Source organism: Felis catus, chromosome B1 (genome assembly GCF_018350175.1).
Source record: "Felis catus isolate Fca126 chromosome B1, F.catus_Fca126_mat1.0, whole genome shotgun sequence".
Lineage (NCBI taxonomy): Eukaryota > Metazoa > Chordata > Mammalia > Carnivora > Felidae > Felis > Felis catus.
Window position 1 is genome coordinate 197,234,550 of NC_058371.1, and position 14,853 is coordinate 197,249,402.

The 14,853-nt window shown below is 49.5% G+C and overlaps 1 protein-coding gene across 5 annotated transcripts in view; it reads left to right on the forward strand.

Moving 5' to 3' along the window:
• HS3ST1 (heparan sulfate-glucosamine 3-sulfotransferase 1) overlaps positions 1-14,317 on the forward strand; it is a 36,137-nt gene extending 21,820 nt beyond the window's left edge. For 3 of the 5 annotated variants that reach the window (XM_003985515.6, XM_045056583.1, XM_011281965.4), the window contains exon 2: positions 6,077-7,940. In XM_003985515.6, coding sequence (XP_003985564.5) covers positions 6,174-7,136 — 963 coding nt within the window. In that variant the 5' untranslated portion in view covers positions 6,077-6,173 and the 3' untranslated portion in view covers positions 7,137-7,940. Of the gene's footprint in view, positions 1-6,076; positions 7,941-11,432; positions 11,617-13,091 lie in introns of those variants that run through there. The other 2 variants (XR_006597229.1, XM_045056584.1) reach the window with 2 other exon arrangements.
• The last annotated feature ends 536 nt before the right edge of the window (positions 14,318-14,853 follow it).

A 14,853-nucleotide genomic window follows, 5' to 3' on the forward strand; every position in this document is an offset into this window, starting at 1 on the left:
GCCCGTGTTGCAGGGAAAGCCGGTGTTTGAAATAAAAGCTAATTGGCAGGAAAGAGCCAGCCCCAGAAAGCCTTGGGACCCAGCATCCTGGAAAGAGGGAGCGGCAGATGCCAGCGCCCAGAGCTGGCGGGAGCTCAGAGTGTTCACAGGAACCGAAAGGTCAGCGAGGTGGGAGTGTGGCCTGAAGGAGCCAGAGGGACAGACCGGCAGCTCCCATCCTGGGGGAATCCCCAGGCCTGGAAAGGAATTTGGATTTAATTTCAGGTACCAGGAGACCTCCCTCTGAGAAATCCGTGGGCTCTCCCTGTGCCTCCCGTCCCTGGCAGGTGGTCAGCACCTTCACGGGGGGCCCAAGGAAGCTTCGTGTTGCTGATGGGAAGGACTCGTCTTTTGAATTTCCGTAGCTCAGGGCTTGATTGATCACTGTGTCCTTGATAAAGGGGAGTGAACAGCGAGGGGGCTGGATCTCTCTTTGGGAACTTCTAACCCATCTACAAAAGGAAAGAGAGGGTTTGTTTTGTTCATCCTTCCATGAAATCCTGCCCCTCATCAAAGGGTCGTTACCTGGCACGAATGTTCAACAGGACCGGGGAAGCATTCCGTCAGGGCCAGGAACTACTTGTACCCTCGCTCCGGGCATCGCTGGGGAGTGACAGGGACAAGCACATCCCTGGCTTTGCCTGCTCACACTGAGTTTGGATCCTCATTCAGCCTCGACCGTTCTGGACAAACCACCGAACTTCTCTGATCCTCTTTCTTGTAGTGAGATCAGTTCTGGTGAAGATTTGCAGTGAACATCGCGGGGGCCGAGTGTGGGACGATGCCAGCCCAGGGTCTGTTCAGTAGCAGGTACTGCAAACGGGAGCTGCCGTCATTGCTTTTGGCAAGGCAGGTGGCCTGGGTTCCAGGTGCCGTGGAGCATTCTTGTCCCTGCCCATGCCAGCTCAGGGCTCCACATTTCTAGAAGGTTCCATTTGCTCAATATTCGTTAGTTCGCTTCTGGAGGGAGGATGATCAGTTCATCTCTGTGCTGCCTAAATGTTCCAACTTGCCCTCCTCCTACTTCGTGAGTGGGGCATTTGGGCGGGGGGGGGATCTGACTTTCAGAGGGCACTTTCTTCGCTTAAATTGCAGCCCTACTCAGCGCTGTGAACCTCTCAGCGGCCACCTCGGCTGCTACCAGTCACGTGTGGCCTTGCGACGTGCTGTAGGAGTAAATAAACGGACACACACTAGACTCTGAAGACTTCATACAAAAGAGGTGGAAAGTGTCCCCTTAATATTATATAGGAATTATGTGTTGAAGTGATAGCGTTTTGGAGAACATAAAAATATTTGTTTTTGAATGTGGCTCCTGAAAGTTTAAAATTTTAGTGTGGCTCCTGGGTCATTTGAACACTTACAATAAAAGCTCTAATTATACATGCTTTGTCCTAGGGCAAGATGGGACTGTCAGGGATGTCTAAATAAATGGTCCCTGCCACCTTTAGGAGGGGTGACTGTTACCTTCATGAGCGCCGCTTGATTGCCTATAAATAATGGAATTTTTCTGGAAATGTAGTTAAACCTGTGTGTTCTACGTTTATTTCTATGCACAGCTACTAGGGGGAGGTGCTGTTTGGCATTACGGAGGGGAGAAGGTATTGGTAAAAACGGAAAGTTAATCTCGTAACTTCACTAAAATATCACAGAGGTAGCATACGTTCAATAAATTTAGATATTTGTTTGATAAATGAACGAGGGCATACATGGCTCACGTTCATATTTCTAATGGGGCTTATTAATACAGATCACCTCATTTCAGTCTCAAGGAAATCATTTCAGGTGGGTACAGTTATTACCATTTTACATATGGGGAAACTGAGGCTAAGACAGGTTAAGTCACTTTGTTTTTGTTTTTGTTTTTGTTTTAATTTTTTTTTAACGTTTATTTATTTTTGAGACAGAGAGACACAGCATGAACAGGGGAGGGGCAGAGAGAGAGGGAGACACAGAATTGGAAGCAAGCTCCAGGCTCTGAGCCATCAGCCCAGAGCCCGATGCGGGGCTGGAACTCATGGACCGCGAGATCGTGACCTGAGCCGAAGTCGGACACTTAACTGAGCCACCCAGGCGCCCCTAAGACAGGTTAAGTCAATTTGAATAAATCCAACCTACAGACAGGGTTCCTGACCCTACAGTCTGGCTGATTCCTTTCGACTCCTCTACTGAAGGGAACAAATGAGTTTGACCTCATGCTGTCCCGTTCCTACCCTGTGTGTCAGCTGATTCTGGAGGAGGTGGCCTGGGACGTTGTCACTGTTGACTAGATTTTTGAGGGCCTTTCCTCTTTAGGATGCCCAAAACTTTACCATTATTACCTGTTAAGGCCACATGCTAGGGAGACAGCAACAATAGCGGAAAGAGAACAGGACTGGAATGCTGGAACCATGAGGTCTAGGCCTGATTTTCTCTGTGACCTTAGACAAGCCATCTTGGGCCTCCTCACTGTGGCCCTCGTGTGCTCTGATGTGCACAGTCCCGTTGTCAGGATCAGTGTGGCTCCGATGTCCTCGCTTACAGGTTCACCTGACCTGGAAGGTCTTCTCTTTTCCAAGAGTGTTACTTAAAGGCCCAGAAATTCTGGCTGTGCCACTGAGTTCAAATTACCAAACTACTACACGAGAAAGTTGTCTCACAGTGGCCACTGTGTGTGTGTAATATATTATATATGTATTTAGGTGTCCATATATATGTATGTGTGTGTGTGTATCTATACATTTAGCTAAAGTTCCATACATATACATGCTATACATATGTATATAGCTCATACATATACATGCTTTTCTCCCTCTATATATATAGCATACGTGTATGAGACTTTAGCTAATTTTTTTTCCTATATACCTCAAATATTTTTGGAATGTACAAGACTTTAGACATAAGTAAATACATTTTTAGAAAGTATTAAAGTAGAAGTGAGGATTTTTTAGACTACTAACTGCCCAGGTTATTTATATATATATATATATATATATATATATATATATATATATATATATACATATATATATATACACACACACACACACACACACACACACATATATTTAGCTTCTCCTCTGCTGTTGGTAATTCCCCCTTTAGGAAAAAAAAAAAAAACTCAGATGTGCACTGTACTAAGCAGGATGCCTCATAATAGCGAAAGAAAAGCGTGAATACTTGGAAAATCTGAATTTCAGATCTGGCCCCTGATTCTGTCCCTTAGGTGTGGAAGGATTGGGGTGTGTGGTTGCTTCCTGAGTCCGAATCCAGAGGTATGGGATGGGGTCAGCAGCACTCATCACTAAGAGTGGAACGATCTAGTGTGGAGTAGTTACTCTCTCCTGCGTTTCACCTACCTCACCCCCTGCACATGGGCTCACATGGGCTCACACGCATGTGAGCGCGTGCATATATGTACAAACATATACAAGTATGCATATGCGTGGGCATACATGTATACCCCAGGCACGTAAAAGGCAAGCACAGCGGGATCCATCCATATATGGGTCAGTCCCACATTGAGAAGGAAATGAAATTTGACTGAAACATACTAAAGCATTTACTGAGTAAGCAAAATTTCCATTCGCTTGATATCATTCAATCAGTAGAACATTCTGCATCAACATCTTGCCTGGTCATCTCTCCTTAAACGTTTGTCTCTCTTTTTTCCACCCTAAATAATTAGGTCAACTGATCTTGAAGGTCCCCTCTCAAGTGCTCTGTGATTCTCTAAACATTTCCAGTTTTTAATGTTTGTTTATTTTTGAGAGAGAGAGACAGAGAGACAGGCAGAGCATGAGAGGGGAAGAGAGAAAGGGAGACACAGAATCTGAAACAGGCTTCTGGCTCTAAGCTGTTACACAGAGCCTGATGCGGGGCTCGAACTCACAGACCGTGAGATCTTGACCTGAGCCGAAGTCAGACGCTTAACCGACTGAGCCACCAGGCGCCCCTAAACGTTTCCAGTTTTTAATTGCTTTTTTAAGGTAATACATTTTAATATACATTTTTCAAAGCAGTTAATAGAGTTGATCTCTGAGGCAGGGAATTCGATAGGTTTGATTATAAAAATAGAAGACCATAGAAATTCTTCATTTATCCATTCTGGACACAGTGTTAAACTATTAAAGTGGATTTTAAACCTGGCATAAAGAAGATGATGGACCCTTTCGGTGGAGAACACTTTTACTGGCTCTATAATCCCCATAGTCCCCAAGGCAGGCCTGTCACTAACCCTTCCTTAACTGTGTTCAGACAAGAGCTTCCGATGCCCTCTTTCTGGAAGATGGTCAGACACCTCTTGATGATTGTTGTTTATCAGCTCCCTGAAACATGGACATGAGTCCTCTTGTTTGGGGGAACCCCTTGCCATTTCGCCCAGCAGTGGCTGTGTACTTGTGGGACTTCAGTGCCTCAGTGTCATAAATCTCAGGTGAAGAGAAGGCAGGCAGTTTGTGCAAAGAGGGCCCTGCGTTCAGAGTTTTGAATGGGGGCTATGAATTTTGCAGCAGACCAAATTCTTGTGTCCTTGGCTAAGACTCCTCTCGGTACCTGCCGTTCCTTCCCACCTTGTAACTGTCGGGTCAAGGTGCCAATCAACTGAGCAGACCGTAAAACCACTTGATGAGCAGAACGGCCTTGCACACAGGAAGGGGTTTTGCTCTTTCCAGCCGGCCTACCTGTCTGTCCCTCTGGGCTCGCTTCATACACTTCCTCTCCCGGGAGGCCGTGCCCAGTTGTTTCAGGCAAAATGAGTGGACCTGTGTCCACACGCTGCCTTGCGCAAACTATAATCGGGGCACATCCAGCCCTGACGCCTGCAGCCAGGTCATGCCGATGAGCCTCTGCCAAATTTATGCTGCGGTACCAACCACCCCACAGGTCAGTGGCTTACGGCCACGGTGATGCATTGTCACTCGAGCCAGGATGGCTGCGCTGTGCACGGTGCAGTGGTGTGGGGGCTCTGCTACACGTGTCTCCCGTCATCCTCTGGGGCCCAGCGGCTGGCCGGGGCGCATTCTTCTCGTGGTCATGGCCGAAGTAGCAAGAGGGCAGGTGCCAGCACGCAAAGCTTCTCAAGGCCTAGGCTGGCCACCGGCACGTTGTCATTTCCGCTCACGGGCCGTTGGCCAAACCCAAATCACATCGTCGGGGAGCACGCCCCGCCACATGGTAAGGCTGGATGCAGAGAGAGGAGGCGTGAAAGAATCGGGACTAGTCGGGGCACCCGGGTGGCTCAGTCGGTTGAGCGTCCGGCTCAGGTCACGATATGGGGAGTTTGGGAGTTCGAGCTCTGTACCAGGCCTTCTGCTGTCGGCACAGAGCCTGGTTGGGATTCTCTCCCTCTCTCGTTCTGCCCTTGCCCTGCTCTCTCTCTCTCTCTTTCTCAAAAATAAACCTTAAAAAAAAAAAAAACAGATCTAATCATTCAGTCTTCCATACAGGTTCACCTGCCCTATTAGATCAGGAGCCCCTGGGGGGTGGCAAGGGTCAGGAACAGCGTCTGCTTTTATATCACCAGCTCCACTGCCTGGGGCTGGCAGGTAGGAGGTATTTCACTGATGTTTGCTGAGGTCCAAAAGACCTTTCGGGCCCTTTCCTTCACAGCAGAGGCTGGGCAAGCTCTGACCGCAGGGCCAAATCTGTCCCCGTGTCTGTGCAGAGAGCTGAGCATACAGACTGTGGAAAACAGTTGTTGAGAAACTCAGAAGCGATGCATGAAAATGATAACGACATGCAGATTCCAGCATCCGTGAATGAAGTTTCATTGGGGCACAACCACACCCATCCCTCTGCAAATTGTCTGTGGCCTCTGGAGCCAAACGGGCATACCTGGGGCCGTCGTCCAGCCTGTGTCCCGCAAAACCGAAAACCTTTCCCATCCGGCCCCTTAGACAGGAAGTGTTTGCCACCGGCCCTGCCTTACGGGGTAAAGAAACAGGGCGGGGGAGCCCCAGGGAGGTGACCGCCTTGCCCGGGATCACACGGCATTGGCAGCTCCACGGAGGTCTGTGTGCGTTTGGGGTTAACATCTCCCCCCTTTGTTTCCTAGTAACTGGCGGCCCGCGACACCCATGTGTCACTGATCGGGAGGCTCTCCCCGCGGCAGCGCTTCATGACCCAGCGGCGCCCGGCCCAGTGAAGCCACCATGGTGTCCAGCACAGCGGCGCTGCTCCTGGGCGCCGTGCTCCTGGTGGCCCAGCTGCAGCCCGTGCCTTCCCGCCCCGCCGCCGCCGCCGCCGCCGCGCCCGGGGTCGAGCCGGGCCAGCCGGAGCTGTCGCGCAGAGCGGCCACCGTCCAGGGCGACGGCCGGGACGGCGCGCCCCCCAACGGCTCGGCGCAGCAGCTGCCGCAGACCATCATCATCGGCGTGCGCAAGGGCGGCACGCGCGCGCTGCTGGAGATGCTCAGCCTGCACCCCGACGTGGCGGCCGCCGAGAACGAGGTCCACTTCTTCGACTGGGAGGAGCACTACAGCCAAGGCCTGGGCTGGTACCGGGGCCAGATGCCCTTCTCGTCTCCGCAGCAGCTCACGGTGGAGAAGACCCCCGCGTACTTCACGTCGCCCAAAGTGCCTGAGCGCGTCCACAGCATGAACCCGGGCATCCGGCTGCTGCTCATCCTGCGCGACCCGTCCGAGCGCGTGCTGTCCGACTACACCCAAGTGTTCTACAACCACGTGCAGAAGCGCAAGCCCTACCCGTCCATCGAGGAGTTCCTGGTGCGCGACGGCCGGCTCAACGTGGGCTACAAGGCGCTCAACCGCAGCCTCTACCACGTGCACCTGCACAACTGGCTGCGCTTCTTCCCGCTGCGCCGCATCCACATCGTCGACGGCGACCGCCTCATCAGGGACCCCTTCCCCGAGATCCAGAAGGTCGAGCGGTTCCTGAAGCTGTCGCCGCAGATCAACGCCTCGAACTTCTACTTTAACAAAACCAAGGGCTTTTACTGCCTGCGGGACAGCGGCCGGGACCGATGCTTGCACGAGTCCAAAGGCCGGGCGCACCCCCGAGTGGACCCCAGACTCCTCAGTAAACTGCACGAATACTTTCACGAGCCAAATAAGAAATTCTTCGAGCTTGTTGGCCGGACATTTGACTGGCACTGATTAGCAATAAAGTGAGGCTCGGAACCTTTCCCGTTGTAAGTTCTGGTGTACGTCTGGGGGAGAGAGAGAAAAAGAAGAATTTTAAAAGGGCATTTAAGCTATAATTTATTTGTAAAGTCCATAAATTACTTCTGTACAGTATTAGATTCACAATTGCCATATATACTAGTTATATTTTTCTACTTGGTAAATTGAGGGCATTTTGTATTGTTTTTCATGGTTGTTAACATTGTGTAATATGTCTCTATATGAAGGAACTAAACTATTTCACTGCAAAAAAAAAAAAAAAAGCAACAAAAAAAAAACACACAGAAATCTGGAGACCCTGTCTTTTTTGAATATGATTAACTTGCCCCGACTCAAAATAGCTGTCTGTGTTATATTCGTTGCAAGATCTATATATTCCTTTGTTACTTTAAAAAGAAATGTTTTTCATGGCAATTATGCTTCTCTCTTGCCCTCTCTTTTCTTCATTGTTCTTTTTAATTTTTAATGTCTTGCTGTGGCCATCAGATTTATTTTTTACTTGCATTGTGAGATCTGTCTTCACTGAGATATCCCCTGTTATTTTCTGGAGGTTTCGGGTTCGCCCATTCTTGACAGCAGGTTCCGGAGCGTGGATTTTTTTTTTTTTAACCCCCGTAGACTCCGCGTGGACAAAGCAATATTAAGACTGGAAGAGTCGTTAATACCCGCAAGAGGCTCCCCGTTACACATCTCTGCCTCAAAGAGTGCTTGCATCCGTTTCTGAGCTCAGCAATGGGCAAAACGACACAATAAAGGGGATTAAACCGTTGGCCTTCAGCATGGTCTTGGGGCTGTGTGCTTGGCCCCACGTGCCAAGGGGTCTCCGGAAACTCAGAAAAGAGAAGTTGCAAAGTGTGCGTGTTCCCATCTTGTAGGTGCTGTGAAAAAGCCGCCTAATGGTGTAGACGTTTGCTTAGGTTGAAAGCTTCGTCTATTTCCTGAATGATCAATATCCATTTATAGATGCCTATTCCGTACGCACAGAGACAGAAATACGTGTGTGTTTTAAAACTCAACTCTGAGTGTGTAATCCTTAAATGGAAGGGAGATTTAAACCCCGAGGGTCACGACTGCAAAAAGAAACGCCCAGTGCGGGTGGCGATGTGTAAGGAAGAAGTCCTTGTACCTGTCCCTACAGGAGAGAGGCCTGATTTCACTTTCACTTCTGCTTCTGAACAGCTGGCCTGTTGGATGTGATCACACAAGCTCCCCCCCCCCCCCACCTCCCGGTTTTCTCATGCGCTCTTTATTCGGTCAGCCTTTTACAGGATTAAATACGTGGGTTGTTTTTTCTTACTAGGAAAAGAAAACATAATCATTATGCAAAACAAAAACTACAAAGAAGCAAAATACACCCGTTTCCTGACAAAGTTTATATTTAAGGCAGCAGAGTGAAATGGACGTTCTATATCAGCGCTCCTTGAAAGTTCTCCCCCAAACAGCCCCAGGAAGTAGGAATTATTATGGCGAGGAGTTCAAGGCGGAAGACATAGGCCCAGGGAAGATAAGGAACTTGCCAAGGTCACGGTGACTCCAAGCCAAGGCTTGGAGTCCACTGCGAGCCAAAGCACAGATTTCGGGCGTTTTGGTTTTTTCCTACTCTAGTCTTTCTGAACTGCAAAGGAAAGGCCCAGACTCAGAGACAGCTCTTCCTGACTTGACCTGACACATTCCTTCCCTGGTGCCAAACGTCTTCCGCCTCAAGAGGTGTGCCTGAGCCAAAGGAAAGGGACAAGAGGTAGCCTGCACTTTTCTCAGCCGCGTTATCAGGGAAGTGAGTCACCTTATTAGCTGTGGCAGCTGCAGCCTGGCCCGACCTTGATGTGGCCCTTGCCCCACCCCTGGCCCTGCAGGGACAGTGGAGAGACCGCCTTCCTCTTCAGAACCCATTAAGATTGCCATTAAACAACCAACTCCCAGAGGGGGTGGCCAAAATATTCATAGCCGACTTCACTTTGACAGGGTACTTTGCAAGGAGAGAGGGCTTCCTTCTGTAACACATTGCTGGATCTTGCTGTTTTCACACCTATTAAAAACTGAAGAGTACAGAGGCTGAGCATCCGACTTCAGCTTAGGTCATGATCTTGTGGTTCGTGAGTTCGAGCCCCACATCAGGCTCTGTGCGGGTGGCCTGAAGTCTGCTTCAGATTCTGTGTCTCCCTCTCTGCCCCTCCCCGGCTTATACTCTCTCTCTCTCTCTCTCTCTCTCTCTCTCAGACATAAAGGCTTTTTTTTAAATTTTATTTTAAATAAAGAACTAAAGAGTAGAGACATCCAGAGAGGTCGTGAGTTTTCAAGATTGCCCAGGAATTTGATGTGGAGACTCCAGTGTGAGTTCTGTTTTGTTTTGTTTTTTTCTTGCAAAATAGCTATGGAAGCCTGTACCCTAATGGGGATGGTATGCTTGAAGCCATGCAGTGTTGGGGCCAGAGGTGATAGGTAGAAGGGAGGGACTGAGTGTTGGTGACATGATCTAGGGGCTCAGGCCAGCACAGTTCCTGGTAGGGGGTGGATATGTGGGTACAAATTCAGTAATTGTTGATTTGGGTGCGGGGTCTTGACTGAGCATGGAGGTCTACCATGGGCAAGGGGCCAGGGGTCCTGGTGGTTTTTTGCCATTTATGGCAGAACCCCAGCCAGTTGTTTGGAAAGTACAAGGAGGAAGGAACCATCACTCCAGTAGCCTGGGCCCTTACAGCTCGCCTGAGCATTGCCAGAGTCAGAGGAGGCCCCACCCTGGACCTGGGCCCGCCTTCCTAGGGGCACAAATGCAATGATCCAGGAGCCAGACGAGCCCCTGATCCCGGGAAGCCTCTAGGTGGGGCCATCCAGAGGCAGTTGGGAACAGCTGAGCAGGGCCCCAGCCATTGTATTTGGAAAATTCGCTGCACTTGAGTCAGGACAGCCCCTGCCCCCTCCCTTCCTCCAGGAATCAGATAGCGCCAGAATCCCGTGGACAGTATTTAGCTACCAGCTCACAGCCTAAAAATGCGCTAATCTAGCAAAAATGATGCTGTGCCTCTGAATACAGGGTGGCTTGCCCTTTGAATCCTGGGAGACTAGTACTCACCTAAAGGGAGATGTCGCAGAGTCCATAGCTCCGGGTGACTGCCGTGTAGAGGCGTGGGATCCAAGATCACCACCAAGAATTCAGGTGTTCGCTAAAATTCGATTTTTCTTTTGAGACCTACTGTGTGCTTCGCATGGGATTAAGCCTCAGGAGCGTAACAGACAGTGCAACAGGAACTAATTGTCATTAACTGTTGTGGGTTTAAATAAAAAGCATGGAGGGCCTAGGAAGGAGGAAGGACACCTAGCTGTGTGGGGACTGGCCAGTGCAGTATGTTCCGCCCTTTTTCCTATCATTCGGGAACATCCCTGGGAGGAGTCAGCAGTCCCCGTTATGGAGAGAAAGAAACAGGTGTAAGAAGCGGACCTGCCCTCGTTCGCTCTCTCTGGGGGTATCGTGGTCCCGGAGATGGGAAGCGTGGCGTTGACGGTCCTCAACAGAAGGCGAGAGACAGATGGCAGAGGCGTGTCTCCAAATGCCACTACTCGGGAGGAGGAAGAGAAAAAGGAGCATCCCCAAAGGGCATAATCATTTAACTCCTGGGCCACAGGCCCCTGGTCTTTCCGAGGAAAAGCTTCTGTGAAGGATTGTTATGGAGCCGGAGCATGGAAGGCAACGGATGTAACCAAAGCAAGGCATTTTGGACAAGGGCAGCTTGAGGAATCCAGGCAGCGGTGATGGGGAGGGGAAAAGAGGAAGGGGAGGTGAGCAACAGACTTTAAACACATTGACAGCTCACTATGCATCACGCACTTATGGCCTCGACATCTGCTTTCCGAGCGGCAGAAGCTTTCTCTGCAGCCACCCGTGTAGCTCAGTCTCCTGCACGGGTGTATCTGTCCCAGAAAAATAACTCTCATTTATTGCACACCCACTCTGTGTTTGGTATTTTCTTTATTTTTAAAATTTTTTAAAGATGTTTCTTTTTGAGACAATGCAAGAGACAGAGTGCAAGCAGGGGAGGGGCAGAGAGAGAGGGAGACACAGAATCCGAAGCAGGCTCCAGGCTCCAAGCTGTCAGCCCAGAGCCCGACGCAGGGCTCAAACTCACGAACCGTGAGAACATGACCTGAGCCGAAGTCGGACGCTCAACCAACTGAGCCACTCAGGCGCCCCTGTGCTTGGTATTTTAAATGCGTTGCTTCTAATCCACAGAACAGTTCCAAGAAGTAGGAAATACCATTGTGCTATTTTTACAGAGGAGGAAAACTCAAATTCAGACCTTGAAGGGCTTGCCCAGGATGTCAGAGCCTGAAACTGATTGTTACAACTGGAACTTAGTCTCCGATGACCTCGCTGTACTACTTTGTGGCCCGTGAAATCTTGGGCGAAGGGAGGAAGAAGTAAGGCACAAACATCCGTCTAGTACGCAGAGCAGAACATGTAAGAGAAATCACGGGCCCTCAGGATGTGACGATGCACAGATAGGGTGATACCGGGAGGTCCTCAAACAAAAGAATGGCTGGCTGGGGCCCCTGGGTGGCTCTGTCGGTTAAGCGTCTGACTCTCGATTTCGGCTCAGGTCAGGATTCCATGGTTCGTGAGTTTGCACATCAGGCTCCCCGTCTCTCTCTGCTGCACCCCAGCTCCCTTGCTCTGGGGCTCTCTCTCTCAAAATAAATAAAATTAAAAAAAAATAAAAAAGAGTGGCTGGGGAGTTGATACAAGGGGCCCATGCTAAAGCAGGCTCCTTCCCGCTAACACAGAGCAACCCCAGCAGAGCTCTCCAAATGGCAAACAAGGAGTGAGAACCACAGGTACAAACGCTCACCGGAACTTTGAGTTGCTTGGCTGAAATATTTAGATGTAGGAAATGGCCTCGGTCCTTCCATTCGTGCTCATATCGAGATCTTCACTCCTTTTTCTCCAAGTCCCCATTAGGTCACCCGAGAGAAAAAGCATTTAGAGCCAGGAGCGCTGTGCCCGTGGGTGTCCCGACCTCGCCGCCGAGTATCGGACATGTGATGTGGCCTTGGGTTCAAATTCTCAGAACCTCAACTTCCTTCTCGATATAAGTGGGCTGATATTTCCTTGATTCTGTTTTGGGGTGGGGGGGGAGTATTCAATGGGCTAAAGTAGGTAAAAACTATAAACTCTGTGGGGATGTGGCTCAGTGGTGAAAAGCATTTAGGGTTTTAGGAGAGACACCAAAACGGGTTTTGAGCCGGTCCACAGACACCCACTGCTGCTGTCTCCCTGTCCACTTCTGGCTGTGGGACTGTTTCCACTGCTGCTCGTACCCCATTCAGATCCCACTAGGGGGGGAAGTATCCCCACCTCCACCTACCAAAAGGATTGTCTGCTCAGGGCTCACCCTGTACCACGTTCTGGAGGCTTCCTCTGCGTTGAAGGAGCTGCCTTACCTGGAGGTGCCTGGGGAGTTGAGCTCAGCCAGCTTCCCTGCCTTCTTGGTGGTTGCTTATGACTAACGATTGATGGATGTGGGGAGGGGGTGGGGCTGGGGGACGGCAGCCCAGCCTCCTACCTTCGGGGCAGGACAACCCGTGTGGTACAACGCAAGTTCCAGAACTCCTTGTGGTATCAGGCCCAGGCCAGGCTTCTCCTGACTCCACACTTTGTTTTCTTAAATATTTATTTATTGGGAGAGCGCAAGCAGAGGAGGGCAGAGAGAGGGGGACAGAGGATCCGAAGCAGGCTCTGTGCCGACAGCAGTGAGCCAGGTGCAGGGCTCGAACTCATGAACCGTGAGATCATGACCTGAGCCGAAGTCGGACACTCAACCAACTGAGCCACCCAGATGCCCCCCGAAACCACACTTTTGCTGAAGCTTCTTTCCCTCCCTTGTCCTGTGCCCTTCATTGCCTTACCCATTTCTTCCATAATCCTCTTCTCAACAGGTGACTCGCCCAAGGATCCAGGAATCCCCATCCTAAGGCTTTGCTTCTACGGCACCCGACCTAAGACAGTCAGTTTGCAGAAATGTTTTATTCTCTCTGTACTTCGTGTGCATAATATGACCAACCCGCAGGCTTATTATAGTTCTTCCAATTAAACAACAGACAAGAGGGAATGAGTCCATTTTCTTGGCTGATACATAAAAATGCTGAATTTAATAGTAGATCTAACTGTTACCAAGTGATAGTCTCTTATTTTTTTTTGGCTTCTCCGACTATGAAAATCGTGTTAATGCATCAATATCAAACTTAAGCAGCACCTTCCTGAAAACCTCCTTATTCTCACAAATATGAAGGCATCACTCCGTCTTACTTATGGGGCATCGTGTTTCTCTTGTTTGTCAAATATTTCATTGGGAGCTGGCACATGAATGTCTCTTCCTCTTGACTGTGACACCCTCCTGCCAAGCACAGTGCCTGGCGCAGGGTAGATAGGAAGGACTTGTTTGTGGATTGAATTGTAAGTCGAGTCCAGGAGTCAGTTGGATGGGAAAACCCCCTCCACCACGTCCCAGATTTGGGGTCTGACTTGCCTCCCCGGAACACCATTTCACAAGATACCATCTCATTTAACCCTTACAAACCTCTGGGCAAATAATCCAAGCTCCGTGCTTTTGCTGACCATCGTATCCCCAGCAAATAAGACCCATGCTCGACACAGGAGTTACAGATGGGTACTCACTGAATGGCTCACTGTAGTGCCCAGGCTCTTTCCACTATGCCGTACTTGTGTTGCACTAACGGAGAATCTAGTGTGCTCCAAGGCAACCCAGGACGTCTCCAAACTGGCTCTTAAAATGCACGCTTCCTGTACCTAAACCTCTACTCCCTAGATTCTTCCCGTGGATGTGACCTCTACTACCGGGTGTCAGGAAGAACAAGTCTCATCCCACTTTCTCATGTCAGTACACTGGAAAGAACGCCAGCCTTGGATGCTGAAGACCTGAACTTACGGGTTTGGCTCAGCCTTTTCCATAGCTGTGTGTGTGTGATGCTGGGCGATTTCCTCAACTTCTCTTCATGTGTGGTGCCTATCTGTAAAACAGGATAAGCGATGCTGGCTTTACAGAGATTCTTGGAGTATTACCTGGTTAGCGGACGATGTACAAATAAAAGAGATCATAATTCTGTAAGCACTCTTCCGATATTAAAAAGCAACTCAACTCTCATGATCGGTGTCATCCACTGTAGAGGTTAACGCGATAATAGCTGAGTGTTTACTCAAAAGCTAGGTAGGTATTACCTCATTTAATCTTCACATCAGCCTATGAGATGGGTACTACTATTAGCCTTTTATTGATGGGGAACCCAAGGCACAGAAATGTTGAACGTCGCATGGCTAGTAAATGGTAGAGCCAGATTTGTCCCCTGGATAGTCCGTCTTCAGGGCTACGATCCTTACCCTCCAGGCTGCATTCTCTTTCAATGCAAAATAGACTTTCTTCTCCAACTTATCTGCCCATGGAAACAGCTAGAACCCAAAAGGCAAAAACAGAGATCAGGAACTTAAGACAAATCTCAGCAATAAGACTATATTCACGAAGGGCAGAATTCACAAATGGCTCCCCAGTGCTCCCAGCCCTTGCTGGACCCATCCTGTATAGTCCTCTCCCTTTGAAAGTCTGTAGGACTTGAGATAAGATGAGATATTTACTCTCGTAATTGGGTTACTTTAGATGGCAAAGATGGTGACATTGGACCATAT